Here is a 19,817-nt window from a genome sequence, read left to right as displayed (position 1 = left end):
CATTCTCTTTTGCCAGTGATTGGTTAAAGCATGAGCATGTGACACTCATCTTGGCAACCAGATAGAAGGGAGGCTGCTGGGTGCCATGGGAAAGGTTTTCGTCCCTAGAAGAAAGAGGTACAGGACCAAATTGTCTTTTTTGTTCTTATTCTGCTTTGCGTGGTGCTGGATTAAGGATGTAATACCTGGAGGTGTAGTAGCCATTTTGCAACTTTAGGGCAATGAATACAAGTATGAAAAGCCAGCCTACTGAGTAGGATGGAGAGGAAAGACGAAATTGACACTGCTGAGTTACTGAATCAACTCCAACTGCTGACTTCTAGACCTAAGGACCTAGACTTAAGGTCTTCTATCTGCTGGTTCACTCCTCTCATGGCTGAGCCAGTCCAGTCAGGAGCCTGGCGCTTCATCTGCATCTCGAATGTGGGTGCAGGGCCCAAGCACTCAGGCCATCAGCTGCTGCCTTTCCAGGAGCATTAGTAAGGAGCTGGGTCAAAGTCGAGTAGCCAGGACTCAAACCTGCCCTCCGATTCGGAATGCCCGCATAGCAGGAGGCAGCTTAACCCGCTGTACCACAATGGCAGTCCTGCTGGTATTTATTTTCAAAAGTGGGCATCAATCAGAGATGTCCTTCATGAAGGAAAATTCCAGTGGGCAGCGGGGCTGGAGAATAAAAAACAGAGTGCAGGGAGAGGAGAAGTGCTGGGGATTGCAGAAGTCAGGAGCGACCCCCCGAGGAGGAGGAACCCGTGATGGCTGCCTGAGCTTTGAAGAAACTCTTCTCGATCTTTTTTTTCCCCAGGTTCCCACTGCCGTTTGTATGCATTTCCAATAGAGCAGAGTGGCAAATAGAACATGGATTTTGTGGGGTCAGTCCTGGGTTCTTCCTAGCTGTGTGTATGTGAGTCTCAGCTTCCTTATCTGTGAACTGGGGATAATTCTTACTCATACTTCAGATGGCTGTGTTGAGGACTAAGTGGAAGTCTAGGATTGTGTCTAGCACAGGGTAGCTTCTCAGTAAATGTCTTCCTCTTAGGTCAGGGGAACGCTGCCCTATCCCCTGCCGGGAGCACACGGGGTGCCGTGCTTGGGTGGCCCTGAAAGCTAGTTGTTCAGGTGTGGTGTAGGTGCTGTATTCTGGGATAAGCAGGACAATCACAGAGGTTGCTCTGTGTCTAAGTTCTCTGCTGGACCTGCCATTTTCCTAACACTTATTGAAGGGGTAGTTTGCACAATCGTGAGAGTGGGAACTGGAGCTCCGAGTGGAGACAGCAGTCTCCAGGTCCAGCGAGAAATGAGCTTGGCTGCCCAGTTTGGTGTGCAGCCTCTGGAGTCAAATCCATGTGGATTTAAATCCTCAAACTTGTACAACTGTATGACACCGAGGGAAACTATTTCACCTCTCAGCTCTTATGAAATAGGAACAGTATTATTTATAGAACTGTTGGTACTAAATGAGTTACTACTTAGTAACACTGACTGTGTAGTAAGCACTGTCAAATAAGGATATAAATATAATGCTGGTGATAACCTTTCAGGCTTCGTATCCAGATTAAATGAGGTAATAAATCAAGTCAGCCAAGTGTCTATAAAAGCCATTTTGGGGGCTACCGTTGTAGCACAGCGGGTAAAGCTGAGGCCTGCAACAGCCAGCATCCCATATGGGAGCCAGCCAGTTCGCGTCCCCGCTGCTCCACTTCCGACCCAGTTCCCCTACAATGGCCTGGGTAAAGCAGCAGAAGATGGCCCAAGTGTTTGGACCCCTGCCACTCCCGTATTAGACCTGGAAGAAGCTCCTGGCTTTGGCCTAACCCAGCCCTGGCAGTTGCAGCCGTCTAGGGAGGGACCCAACAGACGGAAGGTCTCTTCCTCTAACTCTGACTTTCAAATGAATAAACCTTAAAATCATTCTACTAATTCCCACGATATTTAAAAAATAAACAGTAGCCATTTTCATGTCTGCAGACCCAAAGGCGAGGCTGTTTAGAAAAAGGGTGGAGCAACCTGTGGGTTGGCGCTCTGTCACAGCCAAGGAGAGGATGTGCAGGGGACCGTCTGGGACCCGATACGATCAGTTAAGCTGTAGAAAGTCACACAGACGTCCCGGCGCCACCGCAGCGGCATAGGCTCCGACAAATCGTTCAGAACTGGGCTTACGAATCAACAGTTCTAATCAAGTCCGCGCCTCGCCGGCAGCCTCAGTATCTCGGGCGAGAGATGCGGGGGCAATCCGAGGCCGAGGTGGCTTCCCGAGTACCCAGCGTCGCGCACAGCCTGCAGCCACACAGCACACACCGCCAGGAGGAGCCTCCGCAGCTTCGCGGTTCCGGGTTCGCGCCCCGTCGCGACACGTGACTCACGTCCAGCACCACGTGACCCCCACAGCGTCCCCAGCGCCGCCCCCGCGCTCTCGAGCCGCGCGCTGCTTCCGGTAGGGGCGGAAAGCGGAAGTGTGGGAGGGTCTGCGGGGCGGGCCTGGAGAGGTCCCGGGGAGGATGGAGTAGTGCGCGGGGCTGGGCGGCTGCCGGCAGCGCCATGGAGACGGTGCAGCTGAGGAACCCGCCGCGCCGGTGAGGGGCCAGGGGCCAGGCGGGGGGGCATGGGGACCGAGTGAGGAAAAGGCGGGAACTGGCTGAGGGGAGACCCCTGTGTGGGCGGGAAAGGACCAGCGGGCGAGGTGACCCGGCTGATGGGGCACCTGCTGGGGTGGGAGGGGGACGTCTGGCGGGAGGGGTCCGACTCAGGGAGCGCCCACTGGAGCGGGTAAACGGGGGCTGGCTGGGGAGGGGGGAGCACTCGCTGTGCGGGACTTTGCCGAGGAACGCGGCGCAAGTTAGGGGGAGCCCCGGCTGAGGCCAGGGACCACTCGGGACAGCTGTCCTAGACGGGGCTCGCGGGGGTGACGGGGAATGCCCGCCTGGGAGCAGGAGGGCCTCCGAGGGGTCTGGCTGAAAGGCTCGATCGAGAGGGAGCAGGGAGGAAGCCCGGGCCCTGAGTCCCGCCGGAGGGGCGCAGTCCGGGGGCGAGCCATTGGGCGGAAAGCTTTGCGAGTGTGGCCGGGGAGGGGTCGTGGCGGCAGCGCCTGGGGGCTCCCGGTGGTGCCCTCGCCCTGGCGGGATGCTAGCCAAAGTGCCCTCTTAGTTTTTTTCCCGCATCCTTTGAAGCCCTTCGAAATCCAGCGTTAGCATGTCGGTAAGGAAGTAAGAGGATATTTTCCAGGGTGGGCAGACTGAGAGCCAGAGGAGTTGAGACGCATGTGTGTTCGCTGTTTTTGCTCTGAGTCACTGGAAGCTTCTGTGGTTTTACCTGGGATGGCTTTAGGTCAAGAGCGGGGAGGTGGCTGGCGCTGGGTGCACGTGTAGGGCTGATTTCCCTTGTGGATACCCGGGTCTTAGGCCGTCCCGCCGCAGCTGGCGAGAAGCGGGGGGCAGAGACCCAGAGTCTGCTTCTCTGGGGTGCCGTGGCGCTCGCTTGTTTCACCGAGACATCTGACTTCCTGTAGCAGAATGAGCGCTGAAGTAGGAAGTGCTCCGTGTGTGAGAGTGTGGGGCAACCGAGAGGTGAAGGGAAGGGACGGACAGCCCGGGCAGCGCCCTTGGGGGCCCGCATCTAGAAGGCAAGTAGGCGGCTCGGAGGGGCTGGTGATCCCCTGAGTGTCCTATGCTGAGATTGTAATAGCAGTGCCTAGTATTGCGCCCAGCACTCGGGGGTGCCCGGCGCCGTTTTAAGTGCTTTCCGTTTGTTTTTGATCATTTTTGAACATGAAAATGGTAATTTCATGTGGTTCAGTTTCTTAGTGACAGGTTGGATCTTCACAGTCCCATGAGGCAGGTTTTCCTACATGCCTGTTTTACAGATAATACAACTGAGGCATAGAGATGCTGGTGATTTGCCCGAAGCCCCTTATCGTAAGAGGCAGAGCGGGGATCCTGGTATCCAGGCGGTTTGGTCCAAAGTCTGCTGTTAAAGTGCCTCACTGGAAGCACCCCTGTGTCACAGGTCCTTGTGTGTGTTAACAGGTGCTCACTCCAGCACCATAGTGAGCCACTTACAAACGTGCACTACTTATGCTCCTTTCTGAAATACATTCGTTCCTTCTCCTTGGATTCCTTCTCTGAGACCTTTGTTTAATTGAAAAGAGGATTAGGGATCTTGAGTTTTGCTTCTCCCTGTGCCTTTGATTATATAATATTCGGGCAGAGGAGTAAATCTTTTTGCTTTTTGACATGCTTATTCTCTCTCTCTCTCTTTTTTTTTTTTTTTTTTTTTTTTGGACGGGCAGAGTGGACAGTGAGAGAGAGCGACAGAGAGAAAGGTCTTCTTTTGCCCTTGGTTCACCTTCCAATGGCTGCCGCGGCCGGCGCATCACGCCGATCCGAAGCCAGGAGCCAGGTGCTTCTCCTGGTCTCCCATGGGTGCAGGGCCCAAGCACTTGGGCCATCCTCCACTGCACTCCCTGGCCACAGCAGAGAGCTGGCCTGGAAAAGGGGCAACCGGGACAGAATCCGGCGCCCCGACCGGGACTAGAACTCGGTGTGCTGGTGCCGCAAGGTGGAGGATTAGCCTGTTGAGCCTCGTGCCGGCCAACATGCTTATTCTTGTACCTTTTGGATTTAAAAAATGTACTAAAAGTGCAAGAAGAGAGCATTGCAGGACTGAGTTCTTGAATGACTGTGTCTCCTGCTCATGACTTGGACTTCCTAATTTGCAGCAGGTTAATAGATTTTTGTTTAGTTTTTTAGGACTGCCTTTTATGAGGTATCATGGACGAGCTGTTTTAAGCAGCAGAAAGTTATTTTCTCATAGTTCTGGAGGCTAGAACTCAGAAGTCAAGGTTTTGGCAAGATGGTTTCTTTTTTTTTTTTTTTTAATTAATTTATTTTATTTGAAAGAGTTACAGGGAGAGAGAGAGAGATATCTTGATCAGTTGTCTATCTGCTGGTTCACTCCCAAGATGGCTGCAACAGCCAGGGTAAGACCAGGTTGAAGCCAGGAGCCAGGAGCTCAATCCAGGTCTCCCACATGGGTGTTCGGGGCCCATATACTTGTATCACCCTCTGCTGCTTTTCCCTGGCCATTAGCAGGGAGCTGAATCGGAAGTGGAATAGCAGGGACGTGGACCAGAGCCCACATGGGATGCTGGTGTCACAGGTGACCTTAGTGCCAGCCTTGGGTGGTTTCTTTTGAGGTCTCTGTCTTTGACTTGCAGATGACTGTCTCCTCCCTGTGTCTTCACGTGGTCTTCCCTCTACTGCTGTGATCTGGTCTTGTCTTACAAGGAAGCGGATTATACAAGGATACTTCAGACATCTTGTGGGAAGAACTGCTTGAGGCTCAATGTTTTTGCACCACAGTAGACTTATCTTTTAGTTTCATTATTCATGAATTTGTTGAAGTACCCTCATGTTGGATTAGGGCCTGCCCATTTAACCTCATTTAACCATAATGGTATCTTTAAAAGCCCTTTCTCTATACATAGTCACATTCTGAAGTACTGGGAGTTAGGACTTAAAACATGATTTGGGATGTAGGGGAACACAGTTTCAGTTTTGTTAATTTTATTTCATCAATTTGTCTTTATTTCTTTTATAACCCATATCAGATTCTGTGTGGAAGGAAGGATGGACATACATAAATAAATTGAATCTTAGGGCAGTTTCGAGGTGGAAGAAGGGATTTGAGAATTAACCACGCCTGAGTGACTACTTGATAAATGCCATCATATAAGTGTCTTTACAGAGATTCGGATGGCGTGTGTTTCTAACAACCTGGATACAGGAAATATACTTTGTGTTCATGAGTTTGACATTTCTGTGTGGCTAAGTGGATGATGATAGATTTGTATCTTACCTAGGCACTGATGATTTGTAAAAAGTGTATTGCCATTAGGTAATGGTGTGGGGGAAGGTGTAGTGTGCATTCCTGGGATGCTGGCTGTCGTCATGGCCATCTGAGTTGGGAGAGAAGCATCTCTCAGGTCTGGTCTGTGAGTGCTGTATTGGCCAGGCCTGTTCAATTAAGAACAAGCCCTGAAACTGCATAGGATGTTGGGAAGTCGCATCTGAGAGAGCAGCAGCAGCAAGTCAGTTTGTTTTGGTAACAGTGGTTGTTCTGTGAAGACTCATGTTATACAATGTCATTAAGAGTCATTTCTCAAAAGATTTTCCATAAAAATTTTATTTGCTGATAATTCAGGTGTACTGGATTACAAAATGAAATTCTGTTTGATTTTGCTAACTCACAGAGGTTGATGATAAAGATTTTGATTACCATCATTACATTCGTTAATCCCCAGTAAGTATTCTTTGACTGCCTCTTGGTTGTCAGTCACCAGAGATGGAAGGTTCTCTTAAGTTTATATTGTTTTAAATAACTCCAGATCAAAACCAAACAAAAACCCGTTTAGATTGTTCCAAAGAAGCATCCGAGCAGGCATATGAAGTTCGTCAAAGTTATCGGAGGCCTGCAGCCGGCTCTCACGGCAGTAGCAGTTTCCTTTGTTGTGCTGTGGTCTCTAGAGTAGCTGAAGCAGTGAGTTTTGCTTTCTGTAAACCACAAAGAGTAAATGCTTAAAAGAAACACATTTGATCTTCCTTTATATAAGCTGTTTATAAAACTTTAATTATGCTTGAGAAATGAGGTATCGTCCATTGTTTACACAGTTAAAATGTAGGGCTTTACCAAAAAAGAAAAAAACAAAACAAAACAAAAAACCCCTGGCATATGAGATGCCCTTTCTGACTTCTGATTTCGCAGAAATTTCAGTTCTGAAGTTTAAGAAGTTTCATTTCAATCTTTTTTGTTTTGAATCTGGGAGTTTTTATGATGTCACTGGAATTTAATTTTTAGGACCTTTTGATTTTCAAAGGTCAATGTGGTCATTTTATTCAGTTAATATTCATGTTAAGTTGGTTACTGATTTTGAGCAGTTCTGTTCTCTAGCATACAGTCTTTGATATTTGTGAAGTTAGGTAGATTTTCCTTTTGAGATCAGTGTTTTTTGGTAGCTACAGTTGATGTGGTCAAAGGCTTTTTTTTTTTTCTGATTTCTCTGTTTTCTTTAGGAAAGTACATATTTGTGTGTGTTTTTAAATACAAGTCTTATAAGAATTAGTATTGTCTAAATAGTTTAAACCTTTTTCTATGCCAAGAAATCTCCAGTGTGACTACTTCCATATTTCACCATTTCCTGACCTTTCTTTTCTTTGTTGTCCTTTGTAGTTTCAGGAAGTCATTGTGTAGCTGTTACACACACACACACACACACACACTCCTTAGCAAAGCACTTCAAGCCTGTTAATAATTTCAAGAGTTTTAACAAATGTTAATTTATAACATCTGATGTTACAGTTGTCTGGCATAGTCAGAAAAATCTGACCTATCTGGAAGTTGCGAACAGCCATGCACCTTTGATTTTTGGGATAAGTCAAGGTTCATATCTGCTCTTGGGAGAGTCTTTGTGAGATTGAAATTCCCAATTGCCTAGTTATCTTTCATGTTTGATCAAGTCTAAACATATACTTTCTACTTGCTGTTTTGATGATACCTATAGAATTTGTATTTTGACAGAATTACCCAAACTTTGCTAATAGGAAACAAAGATGATCTGTTTTCTTTGACCACCAGTCTTAATTCATAGTTAACTTTACACTAAATATGTTTTCTGAAGAGAATAGTTGTTTTAATTCATGGAATCCCAATATTCAAGTGGATTTTAAAGAATATAGCTTGGGCCAGCATTGTGACATAATGGGTTAAACTGCTCTGCAATGCTGGCATCCCATGTGGGCATCCGTTTAAGTCCCAGCTGCTCTACTTCCAGTCCAGCTCTCTGCTAATGTGCCTGGGAAAGCAGCAGAAGGTGACCCAAGGGCTTGGACCCCTGAACCCACGTGAGAGACCTCGATGAAGCTCCTGGCTTCAGCCTAGTCCAGCCCTGGCCATTGCAGCCATTTGAGGAGTGAACCAGCAGATGGATGACCTCTGTCTCTCTCTCACTCTTACTCTGCCCTTCAAATAAATAAAGAAATAAATCTTTGAAAAAGAATATAGCTAATGCTTGAAACCATTCTGCAGCATTTCAGCCACATGACAAATTTTTGGTTTTAATTTTTCCAACAATGGGGAACTAAGGACCTCTTAAGGCAACCTAAAGCATTGTAGGACAACTTTTATTGTTAGAAAATTCTTATATGTGTTGGAGTAAAATCTGGCTCTTGGCAGCTCTCCACCTTCTGGTCCTGATTTTGCTTATCGTGGTAACCCAGAACAAGTGGAATCCCTCCACAGAGCAGTCCTTCAGAGTCCCCTAGAAATTTCTTAGTTTGCTTTTGCTTTTATTTACTAGTGAGACTTTGTAGAGAAATTCCTAGACTACTAATTGCAAAATAAAGTATTTTCTGTTCTAGTTCCTAGCAAGTAAAGTGTATCTTGTGTTTATATTTTCTTTATTCACAGGCAGCTGAAAAAGTTGGATGAAGACAGTTTAACCAAACAACCAGAAGAAGTATTTGATGTCTTGGAGAAACTTGGAGAAGGGTGAGTGTAGAGAAAACGGAGATAGACCAGTGGATCCCAGTGTTTTTCCTATCCCAGGCCAGGGGAATATGAACCTTTGTCATGTCAATGATCCTTGTTACTGTGGCTCCAGGCAGGGTAGGAGGTACTGTACTTCTTGAAATGCCCTTTCCCCTTTACCCCAGTCACTGTTGTGGTCAGATCTAATGATTCCCAGTCTATAATGCCAAGGACATCTGTTTTCTTTCTTGTAGATTTTATAGTTTGTATGATTTTAATTGTTTAATAGCATTTATTAGAGTATAATTCATTCAAAAAGTTTTTCTAATCAGATGTACTTTTATTTGCTGCTCATAGCTTTTAATAAAAATATTAATTTATTTATTTGAAAGGCAGAGTTTTACAGAGAAAGAAGCAGAGACAGAAAAGAGAAAGAAAGAGAGAATCTTAACCCCCCAAATGGCCACAATAGCCAGAGCTGGGCCAGTCTGAAGCCAGGAGCCAGGAGCTTCTTCTGGGTTTCCCTTGGAGATGGCAGGAGTCCAAGGACTTCAGCCATCTTCCACTGTTTTCCTAGGCACATTAGCTGGATTGGAGTGGAGTAGCTAGGACTTGAACCAGCACTCATATGGGATTCTGGCATCTCAGTTGTGGCTTTACGTGCTATGCCACAATGCTTGTCCCTGCTTATAGCTTCTGACCAATGTGCAGTAACTAGTTTCAATAAAAAAATAGAATTTAGCATTTTAGTTATTGTAGCTTTGTGAAATGCAGGAAATAAATTAAGGAATGTAATTACCTTTTCAGCTTATTAGGAGATCTGGAATTCCAGGCTTAGAACCAGTGGACTTTCTGAAATATAGACATATGAATGAATTTATCAAATACTGTGGAAATAATATTTAATAATAGATAGTTGTCATCTTTGACTTTAATGTTACAATAAGGGTTACATGATAATTTTTTGCATTTTTACATATCATTTTAATTTATTAAATCCTGTGTATTTATTTTTTCTTATTTAATAACCAGGACACTAAAACAGTAGGGACCCCCTTTCTTAAGATTTTATTGTTAATTTTTGAATACTAGATTCATATTATTCAATAAGTCAAAAAGCATAAAAGTGCCTACAATTAAAAAAAAACTGACCCCTGCATTTCTGTCTTAGCTCCCTGGAAGCAACCAGTGTTGTAGTTTTTTGTGTATTTTTCAGAGAGAGAGTTTATACATATGTAAAGAATCATGTGTGTGTACCTGTGTGTGTGTGTGTGTGTGTGTGTGTGTGTGTATTCTTAATCCCTTGGGAGTATGTCTGGTTCAAGAGAATATCTGACGTACTCGTGTTAACTTTTAAAAATACACTTTTAATGTTTGTATGTTCTTTAAAATCAGTTCTTAATGTGTTACTTGGTTATTTTAGTTTTGGTGTTATTTGTGCTTAGTACAGATCTACAGTTATGTTAAACCCAATCCTGGAATACGTGTAATAGTTTGTCATTGAAAAGCCTTAGTTAATAATCTTCTTGTAAGTTGAAAAAAAATGCTCTTTGAAATCAAGCAAGAAATCAAGCAGAGAGGGCAAGAGAGAGATGACACCAGCTGTGCTGCCAGGCCAAGTCCAAGATGAATCTGAAGACTGCAGTTGACTGACATCATTAAAGGTATGGAGAAGTGACGGTTCCACTACATCTCTTGCCTGCCATTTTCAGTCTTAGCCTGACATCTTTTTCCTTGAGGCAATGAGCCCCTTAACCTTAGAGCAGTTGTAAGTTATATACTTGTGATAAGCTAAAGACTGGTAGACTAGATAATTTTTTTATGAAAGTACATTCATTTTTAATGAAATTCATTTCATTTTAATGAAAGTATATTACAGTAATAAGAATATACATTCTGCAGTCATACAGACTTGAATTAAATCCTTGCTCTACTCTTATTAGTTATAATGAACAAGTAGACTTGAGCAAATTGATTCATATTTTGAAGCCTCAGATTCTCACCCATAAAGTGGGGATACAAATAGTGTCTACTTCATTGAATTGCTGTAAGAATTTCTTGGAATAATAGAAATAAAGTACTAAAGACCATGCTTGTGACATAGTGTTCATTAAGTTCCAACTGTTATTATTTTAAGTATATCAAATGGAGTGTTTTCAGATCTCATGTTAAATCAGTTCTAAATCTTAAGTCTTAAAATATAATTAGGTTTTCTTAAGGTGACTGGAGTGATTGGGTTTGGGAAATATCAAAAGATACCAATAGAAAATATATGAGGATTATAATGTAAGAAAAAACTAAGCTAATTATTATTATTTTTTTTAATTGTGTTTTAGATCTCTGGATGTCTTCAAGGAACTCAGAGATTTCCCTGTGACATCACCAGGAAGAAAACAGTAACAGCCTCAGGCCTTTTTTCTCTTGCTATCACCGTATTGCTCTTTTAAATGATAGCACAGAGCTTGGATTTTTGTCACCTTTACAGAACAAACCTGAGCAAGCATCATGTAACTAGAAGTATCCTGAAGATCCTAGCTGCACCTCCTGTCAAACACAACTGCTATGCCATCCTTAAGTTGATATGGAGAATGAATGGCTTGTGCACTCTCACTGACCTACGTCTTGAAATGTACTCTGGCTAAAGAACTTTTCTGGAGATATGTTCGTTCTGGGTTTTGAGGAATTGTGTGTATCTGTGGTGGAGTAAGCCAAAACTCTAAACCCAGATGAATGCAGAGCACTTGGAAAATGTTTGGCACTGGAGCCTACCACCTTTTTCTTTATATTATATATGTACCTTTTTTCTTTTTTTAAAGATTTATTTATTAATTTGAAAGAGTTACACAAAGAGAGAAGGAGAGGCAGAGAGAGAGAGAGGTCTTCTATCCGCTGGTTCACTCCCCAGACGGCTGCAACGGCTGGAGCTGCGCCGATCCGAAGCCAGAAGCCAGAAGCTTCTTCTGGGTCTCCCACAAGGCTGCAGGGGCCCAAGGACTTGGGCCATCTTCTGCTGCTCTTCCAGACCATAGCAGAGAGCTGGATCATGAGTGGAGCAGCCGGGACTAGAACTGGCACCCATATGGGATGCTGGCACTACAGGCAGTGGTTTTACCCAGTACGCCATAGCGGCAGCCCCATAAGTACCTTTTACACATTGACATATTTCAGTTTTTGGCATAGGATGCTTGCCCGTAATTTCGTTTCCTTCCTTCCTTCCCTCCTTCCCTCCTTCCTTCCCTCCTTCCTTCCCTCCTTCCTTCCCTCCTTCCTTCCCTCCTTCCCTCCCTCCTTCCTTCCTTCCTTCCTTCCTTCCTTCCTTTCTTCCTTTATTTCATTTTATTTTATTTTATTTTATTTGAAAGACAGAGTTACAGAGAGAGGCAGAGACAGAGAAAGAGGTCCTATGGTTTCATAGCTAACGAGTGATGATATTAAGACTTGCACTAGATTAGTTTGGCCTCAAATACTGTATTATTTCCATTAGCCTACATTGATTCTGCATTGATCCTTGCCTTGTATGGCTTGTGTAAAACACCTACTTCATCAAATTTATTTTTTGCCAGTTAAAATTCACTGAATCATTTAGTTTTTGTTCTAGAGAATCAGGTCTAAAGGTACTTATTTATAAAAGAGCTTGAAGAAGAGCTGAATGAATTCTTTTATCTCCTCCACAAATCATCATAAATGCAAGATGTAGAATCATGAGTCTTAGTTGTTCATATGAACTATTGGTGTTTTCTTTGCTATCAAGGTAGCATAGGAGAGGTATGAAGACTATTTTGGTCAAGATTTCTGGGTGATCCCAGGCAGAGATCTCTCCATTCTCATAATTATACTGAAAATTAATTGTTTTAAATGTAAGGATTCAAAGCCCACTATGGATAGGGAAAGAAAAGGTTGCATAATAATGAGAGGAAGGAAAAGCATGCCCTATACTTACTAGGAGATTGCACTGGACTTCCTGCATGAAGTTGTGGGCTGAGACCAGCCTCCTCATCTGTAAACTCATGCTAAAGTAAGTTTGCCGATTACACTAGAAAGTGCTATTTGCTTGTGAAGAAAAAGCAAAGATACAGATCTGACAATAGAAACTGGGCCTGTACTGTATTCAGGTATAGTATCTTGAAGGGCAACCCCATCTCCACAGTTCCCACATTTCTATTGTAAGACCTGTTTAAAGTTGTACGGCCCAGATGAGTGGGCTGAAGAAACCAGAAACCACCTGCCAGTATTGTATAGAAGAAAATCATTCAAGATGAAATAAAATCATACAGAGATATCCGCTGTCAAGAGATAATCAGCAGATCTAACAGATAGGAATGCACAACTAAAGAAATAGAAATAATGGAACAATCTGTCAAGACTTTGAATATACTTGTAATAACATCCTTGAATGATTACAAGATTATTAACATGAACAGTTAATCCAGTACAAAATTAAAGATTGAGAATCTTGACAATGAAAACTATAATAATTGAAGTTTTAAATGTCTAATAATTGGGGAAGCAGTGAGCTAGTTACCTGAAAAGATTTTGTTAATTGAAGGAAATGAGACTGATCACAAAAGGCGCCTATCATAGCATGCAGAACAGAGGGTTACAATGTTGGAAACCCTGAAGACAACATGAAGGTGCCATATAGGTTTAGTAGGAATTCTAGGAGCTATGGAAAGGGATAAAGAGGTGAAATAGTTGAAGAAATAGTGATGAGAACTTTCCATTCTTGAAGAAAGACACAAATCTTCAGGTTGAAGACCTTATAAAGTGCCAAATAAATCAACTCAGCATAAGATTGTAGGATATTAAGAATCAAGAGGAAATCTTTAAAGCTTTGGAGAGATACTACCTATGAAAAATGACGATCAATGAACGCAGACTTCTCAGCAAAGTGTATTCTGGAAGACTGCAGAGAAAGTGCTCAGGGCAAACTATTGGTAAAGAATTCTATATGGCAAAAGTGTCTTTCCAGAGTGAAGGTGTAAATAAATAGGTTGACAAACATGGGATCTGGTTCATCAAGAATGCCTTTGGTTGGGATAACCCAACTGACAGTGGCTAATCAAAAAGCATTTAATAACTAAGTAACCTGGGAGTAAGGGATTCCAGGAGTAGTTAATTGACGTGATAAAGGTTGGCATCTGGACAGTTCTCAGGAGTTCAAGATAGCTGTTATTAGTTTTAAGGACCACCCCTCACATGACAGTAGCCAACGCAAGAAGAGAATTGGCAGGTGGCAGGTCTTGTCTCAGCAGGGAAGATCTTTCTTAGAAACCCTTTGGCAAAATTCTCAAAATTCATTGGCCAGAACTCACAGAATGGAAAAAAATTCCTGTGCTGGCTTGGATTAACATGATTTATCCATTACAGCGAAGAACATTGCCACGCTAACAGATCAGGATTGTTTTAGCAAAGAAGGAATAGTGATTAGGTCTTCCACACATCATCAGCAGTCGCTTTTCTCTGTCAAAGAAGTATTTGGTGCCATATTTAAGCGACAGTACACTAGTTTTGCAAATATAAGGGATTCCAATGGAATGGAAGGTTTTTTTGTTTGTTTTAATGTGTTCTGTTTAGACTTTTTTTAAAAAATTTGTTCCTTTTGCTCTTCTGGAAACGGAGAGGGGGAGAGGTGTTTTTTGTTTGTTTGTTTGTTTTAGATTTATTTATTTGAAAGAGTTACTTGCACAGAGAAAGGAGAGGCAGAGAGAGAGAGAGAGGTCTTCCATCCACTGGTTCAATCCCCATTTGGCTGCAATGGCCAGAGCTGAGCTGATCCAAAGCCAGGAGCCAGGAGCTTCTTCTGGATCTCCCACGCAGGTGCAGGGGCCTGAGGACTTGGCCCATCTTCTACTTTCTCAGGCCAAAGCAGAGAGCTGGACCGTAAGTGGAGCAACAGAGACTCGCACCAGTCCTTGGGCCCCTGTACCCACGTGGGAGACCTGGAAAAAGCTCCTGGCTCCTGGCTTCAGACCGGCTCAGCTCTGGCTTTTGGGGTCAGTTGGGGAGTGAACCATCAGATGGAAAACTCTGTCTGCCTTTCCTCTCTCTGTGTAACTGTGACTTTCAAATAAATAACTAAAATCTTTAAATAAAAAGTTTTGTTACTTTAATAATCAAGCAATTTTTTTAAGTTTTTTATTTTTTTTATTTTTGACAGGCAGAGTTAGTGAGAGAGAGAGAGACAGAGAGAAAGGTCTTCCTTCCATTGGTTCACCCCCAAAATGGCTGCTATGGCCGGCGTGCTGCACTGATCCGAGACCAGGAGCCAGGTGCTTCCTCCTGGTCTCCCATGCGGGTGCAGGGCCCAAGCACTTGGGCCATCCTCCACTGCCTCCCGGGCCACAGCAGAGAGCTGGCCTGGAAGAGGAGCAACCGGGACAGAATCTGGCCCCCCAACTGGGACTAGAACCCAGGGTGTCAGCGCCGTAGGTGGAGGATTAGCCAAGTAAGCCATGGCACCAGCCCAGCAATTTTTTAAAGATTAATTTATTTGAAAGAATTATAGAGGGGAGAGGGAGAGAACACATATTTTCCATCCACTGGTTCACTGCCTAAATGGCCACAATGGCCAGGATTGAGCCAAGCTAAAGCCAAGATAATGGAACTCCATCTGGTCTCCCATGTGAGTAACAGGATTCCAAATATTTGGGCCATTTTCTGCTGCTTTCCCAAAAGAGTATACTTGGTATTATTGCACTGACAGCCTGGATTCCAGTGAAAATGTAATCTGGGTAGGTGATGATAGTGTCTGATTTGATGAGCATAGCTGTCTTATAGTTTGTATTTGTCATTTTACTTATGAACAATTTGAGGCACAAAAAGTTAATAATGTGTTTGTAAATGATAGATAATGGAGTCACAATAGGACTCAAAACCTATTTAGATTTTACATATAATGTTATTTATTTATTTGAAAGGCAGAGATAGAGAGAGAGAAGGAGAGAGAGAGATCTTCCATTCACTAGTTCACTCCCCAAATGGCTGCAAAAGCTAGGGCTGGGCCATGCCGAAATCTGGAGCCTGGATCTTCTGGGTCTCCCACGTGGGTGCAGGGGCCCAAGGATTTGGGCCATCTTCCTCTGCTTTTCCCAGGCACATCAGCAGGGAGCTGAATTGGAAGTAGAGCAACTGGGACTTGAACCGACATTCATATAGGGGATGCCACACTGCAGGCAGAGGCTTCACCTATGCTGCGGCGGCGACCCCATCTGATGTTTTTATAACCCCCAAATAAAGTGGATAACTGCAATTATTTATTATTTTGATAATAAGCTCTTAAGGAAAGGTGGAACAGAGATAAAATAATTTGTATATGCCCTGTTCACCTCATACAAAAACAGTTTTCATAATATCTTAAGCATTATTACAAATAAAAAGAAGAAAGACAAGAATGAATGAAGATACTAAAATGAATACAAGAAAACAAAGACCTCTACTTCTATGTGGTACCTCAGTGTAGATGTGAACACACCAGTGTGCTCAGATCTGTGGGTTCAAATTCTGGACTGACCACTTCTCACTTATGTAACCTTGGGCAAATCATGTAACCTCTCTATAAAATAGGAACCTTCTTCATCTTTTTTTCTTTCTTTCTTTTTTTTTTTTTTCCCTTTTTTGGGTAAGGATGAACTGAGATGATGTAGTTTCTTTTTCTTTTTTATAAGATTTATTTATTTTACTTGAAAGAGTTACAGAGAGGCAGAGGCAGAGAGAAGAGAGAGAAGTCTTCTTTCCACTGGTTCACTCCCTAGATGGCTGCAATGGCCGGAGCTCACAGATCCAAAGCCAGAAGCCAGGTGCTTCTTCTGGGTCTCCTGTGTGGGTGCAGGGGCCCAAGCACTTGGGCCATCTTCTACTTCTTTCCCAGGCCACAGCAGAGAGCTGAATCAGAAGTGGAGCAGCCAGGACTTGAACCCGCGACCATATGGGATTCTGACACTGCAGGTGGCGAAACCCGCCATGCCACAGCATCAGCCCAAGATGATGCAGTTTCTAGCAGACACCTGGCACTTAACTGTAATTATTATTTCACAAGTCATTAGCTAAAGTTTAGACGTGAAGTATTTAACACTCCATTTTGTGGTATTTCTCTTGGCAGTTTTTTTCCTCTGAAGTACTTTAGCTATCTCAGTTTTACAAGTGTAGCTAAGTGTGTGTATCTCAGGCATTTAGGGATAAAATTAGGGCTTTGAGTTGCTTGTGTTTTACTACTTTTTATCTCTTGGCTTCTTCTGCTTTTATAAATATTCTCCTTCCTTCGACTGTAGGTCCTATGGCAGCGTGTATAAAGCTATTCATAAAGAGACCGGACAGATTGTGGCTATTAAACAAGTTCCTGTAGAATCAGATCTTCAGGAGATAATCAAAGAAATCTCCATAATGCAGCAATGTGACAGGTAAAGGCAATGGGTTCCTTTGGAAAGAACGTGGCTTTGACTTTGCCGTGATTTAGAGCTTGACACCTAGAGACTCATTTACTTAGATATTTTGCAAAAGAGAGACCTCAGTGAAATCAGAATGTATATTCCTTTCAGAAAAATAGGATGAAAAAGTTTGTATGTTTTTGCAGCTAAAGAATTAAAGCTGCTATTTCTGCATAGTCCCTCCCTGCCCCCTTCCCACCCACCCCCACGCCCTCACAGATACCAGGAAGAGGGGCAGAATGTGCCGCTTTTTTTTTCTTCTTCCTTGATTATGATCTCTGTTACTTCCTATTGAGAAAACATTTCTGTGGGCAGCTAAGAAATAATTCAAACACTTTTTAGCTCTAGAAATCTTAAAATATCAAATACGCCTATGAAAAGAGAACACTTATTTATCTATTACCATTCTTTCACAAGAAAACAAATGATCCAATCTAAGAATAGTTAAGTATTTTATTTTTGAGGAACTAAGATTCGTCAGATGCTGTAAGCAGGAAGTCAGGCCAAAAGGCAACCACAGAAAAGCGTGTGGTTTGCTCTGAAATTCCGTGACAACATGGGTTGGTCGCTGTAATGGAGCAGGCTTCCCTAGCACTGTTTAGATTTGAGAGAAACAGAGTTGGGCAGTGCCAGCTATAGGCAGTTGGAAGGGGGAAGTAAGAAAGTCTTGAACTGGGAGCAGTATTCGTTCTTCAGACGCCTTTTTGGTCAGCAGATCTTCTTAATGCCTCCGGTGTGTAAAACTTCACCATCATGACAAGTGGAGTGACCCCTCAGGGAGCTTGTCCAGGAGTCCTTAAGGCTCCCAGGTTTGATCTGAATGCGGCTGTTTCTCTTCTCCCTGCCTGCCCTTCTGTTTGGCTGTTTTTGTGGTTGCTGCCTATTAGATAACACCCCTGTTTTTCTTGAATGGATTAACAAGGTTGGAGCAGCAATTTTCCTTGTATTCCTTTATAAGAAACATTGTAGCTCTTTGTAGTTGGCCAGCTGGGACTGAGACTATACAGGAGCTGTGTTCCAAACTGGGTGTAGAAATTTCTCTCTAAAGAAAAAAGGTTTTGAAGAGTCTGTTTTATGCTAGGCACTCTGAGGAATACCAAGAAATACAGGGTTGAGTCCATGTGCTTGGGAGTTTATGGAATATTTGGATGGGGCAGGCAAATACTTGCACATAAAATCTGGTCAGCAGTAGAACCTGGTAGAACATATCCTCACAGTAATACATGGGCATTGATTGCCTCATAGAGGCAGTAAATTTTGTAGGAATCTAGGGGAGGGAAAGCACATGTGATCTGTACCTTAGGAGATTTTTTTCCTCATTTCTTCATTAGTACTCATTGTGATTTTGTTTTTGTTTTGTTTTATTGGCTGTCCTTATCATTGGCATGCTTCCCAAGGATGAAGGGCATTTGTAATTTTTTTTTTAAAGATTTAATTATTTATTTGAAAGGCAGAGTTACAGAGAGGCAGAGGAAGAGAGAGGTCTTCCATCCAGTGGTTCACACCCCGAATGGCCACAACATCCAGAGTTGTGTTGATCTGAAACCAGGAGCCTAGAGCTTCTTCCAGGTCTCCTATGCAGGTGCAGGGGCCCAAACACTTGGACGATCTGCTGCTGCTTTCCCAGGTCATAACAGAGAGCTGGATCAGAAGTGGAGCAGCTGGGACTTGAACTGGTGTCCATATAGGATGCCAGCACTGCAGGGGCAGCTTTAACTGCTACGCGACAGTGCTGGCCCCAGGCATTTGTAATTCTGAGAATTAATGAAACCAAGTTGGTTTTAGGACCTTTGGTTATTAGTAACTCTGTTTGACCCCGATAATCCTGCCAGATACAGCTGATGGCTCTCAGAGGGCAGATTATTTTAATGGTGTGTTTGACTTTTCTGTGAAATTTCTTGTTTAATATTTGTTCTCAAGCATGAGACCTAAGATTCCAGATTTGAACCTGGATATTTTTTCTGTAGATTGTAGTGTGCTTTTTCTTACTACAAAATTTGTATGACTTCTTAGAAAAATGAAAATGAAAAGAAAGTTACCTTTTGAAAAATCATTGTTAAATACTGTTTGATATATTCTTCTGTATCTTATTTTGGAGTTCTACTAACTATTTTGCAGCCTGCTTTTTTTTTTAAACATATAGAATATTTTCTCATTTTCAAATATTCCTCTGTGTCATTTTTCATGGACTCATGATGTTTCATTATATGGGTACATCATTATTTCTTAAGCTCCCTAATGGAAGATTGTTCTTTAGATAGACTCTAAATTTTCTTTTTTTAAAAAGATTTATTTATTTATTTATTTGAGGCAGAATTACAGACAGTGAGAGGAAGAGACTTCCTTTCGCTGGTACACTCCCCAGATGGCCACAGTGGCTAGAGTTGGACTGATTTGAAGGCAGGAGTTTCTTCCAGGTGTCCTACATGGGTGCAGGGGCCCAAGTACTTGGGCCATCTTCCATTGCTTTCCCAGGCCATAAGTAGAGAGCTGGATTGGAAGAGGAACAGCTGAGGCACAAACCAGCATCCATATGGGATGCTGGTGCTGCAGGCGGAGGCTTAGCTTACTGTGCCACAGTGCTGGCCCCAAATTTTCATTTTTATTAACAGTACTATGAAGATAACTTTTTCTGAACATTTTTACTTTTTTGAGGATAAATTGGAGATTTAAATGCTGGTTAAAGCATCTCCCCATTGTTTGTACTTTTGTCTTATATTAGTCTTCAGAAAAGTGATAATAATTTACATTTATCAGGAGGTTGCCCATACTCAACTATGAAAACTGATCTTTTGAGATGAAATAATTTTAACGTATTTAGTAATATGATTACTGGAGATGTTTGAAGGCTATTTCACTAATTTACATTGTCTTTGT

The 19,817-nt window shown here is 43.0% G+C and overlaps 1 protein-coding gene across 3 annotated transcripts in view; it reads left to right on the top strand.

Annotated features, from left to right (window-relative positions):
* Positions 1-793: 793 nt before the first annotated feature.
* The window catches only part of STK4 (serine/threonine kinase 4), a 102,771-nt gene continuing 83,747 nt past the window's right edge, over positions 794-19,817 (top strand). Inside the window, exons 1-3 of one of the 3 annotated variants that reach the window (XM_089307941.1) lie at positions 794-2,431; positions 8,458-8,538; positions 16,785-16,913. In XM_089307941.1, coding sequence (XP_089164067.1) covers positions 16,897-16,913 — 17 coding nt within the window. In that variant the 5' untranslated portion in view covers positions 794-2,431; positions 8,458-8,538; positions 16,785-16,896. Of the gene's footprint in view, positions 2,571-8,457; positions 8,539-16,391; positions 16,534-16,784; positions 16,914-19,817 lie in introns of those variants that run through there. The other 2 variants (XM_002721229.6, XM_017350754.4) reach the window with 2 other exon arrangements.

The sequence above is a fragment of the Oryctolagus cuniculus genome, chromosome 11, assembly GCF_051225735.1.
Source record: "Oryctolagus cuniculus isolate XC-2025 breed Fujian yellow rabbit chromosome 11, ASM5122573v1, whole genome shotgun sequence".
Classification (NCBI taxonomy): Eukaryota; Metazoa; Chordata; class Mammalia; order Lagomorpha; family Leporidae; genus Oryctolagus; species Oryctolagus cuniculus.
The sequence above is the reverse complement of the archived record's forward strand: the minus strand, read 5'-3'. Positions and strand labels throughout refer to the sequence as shown.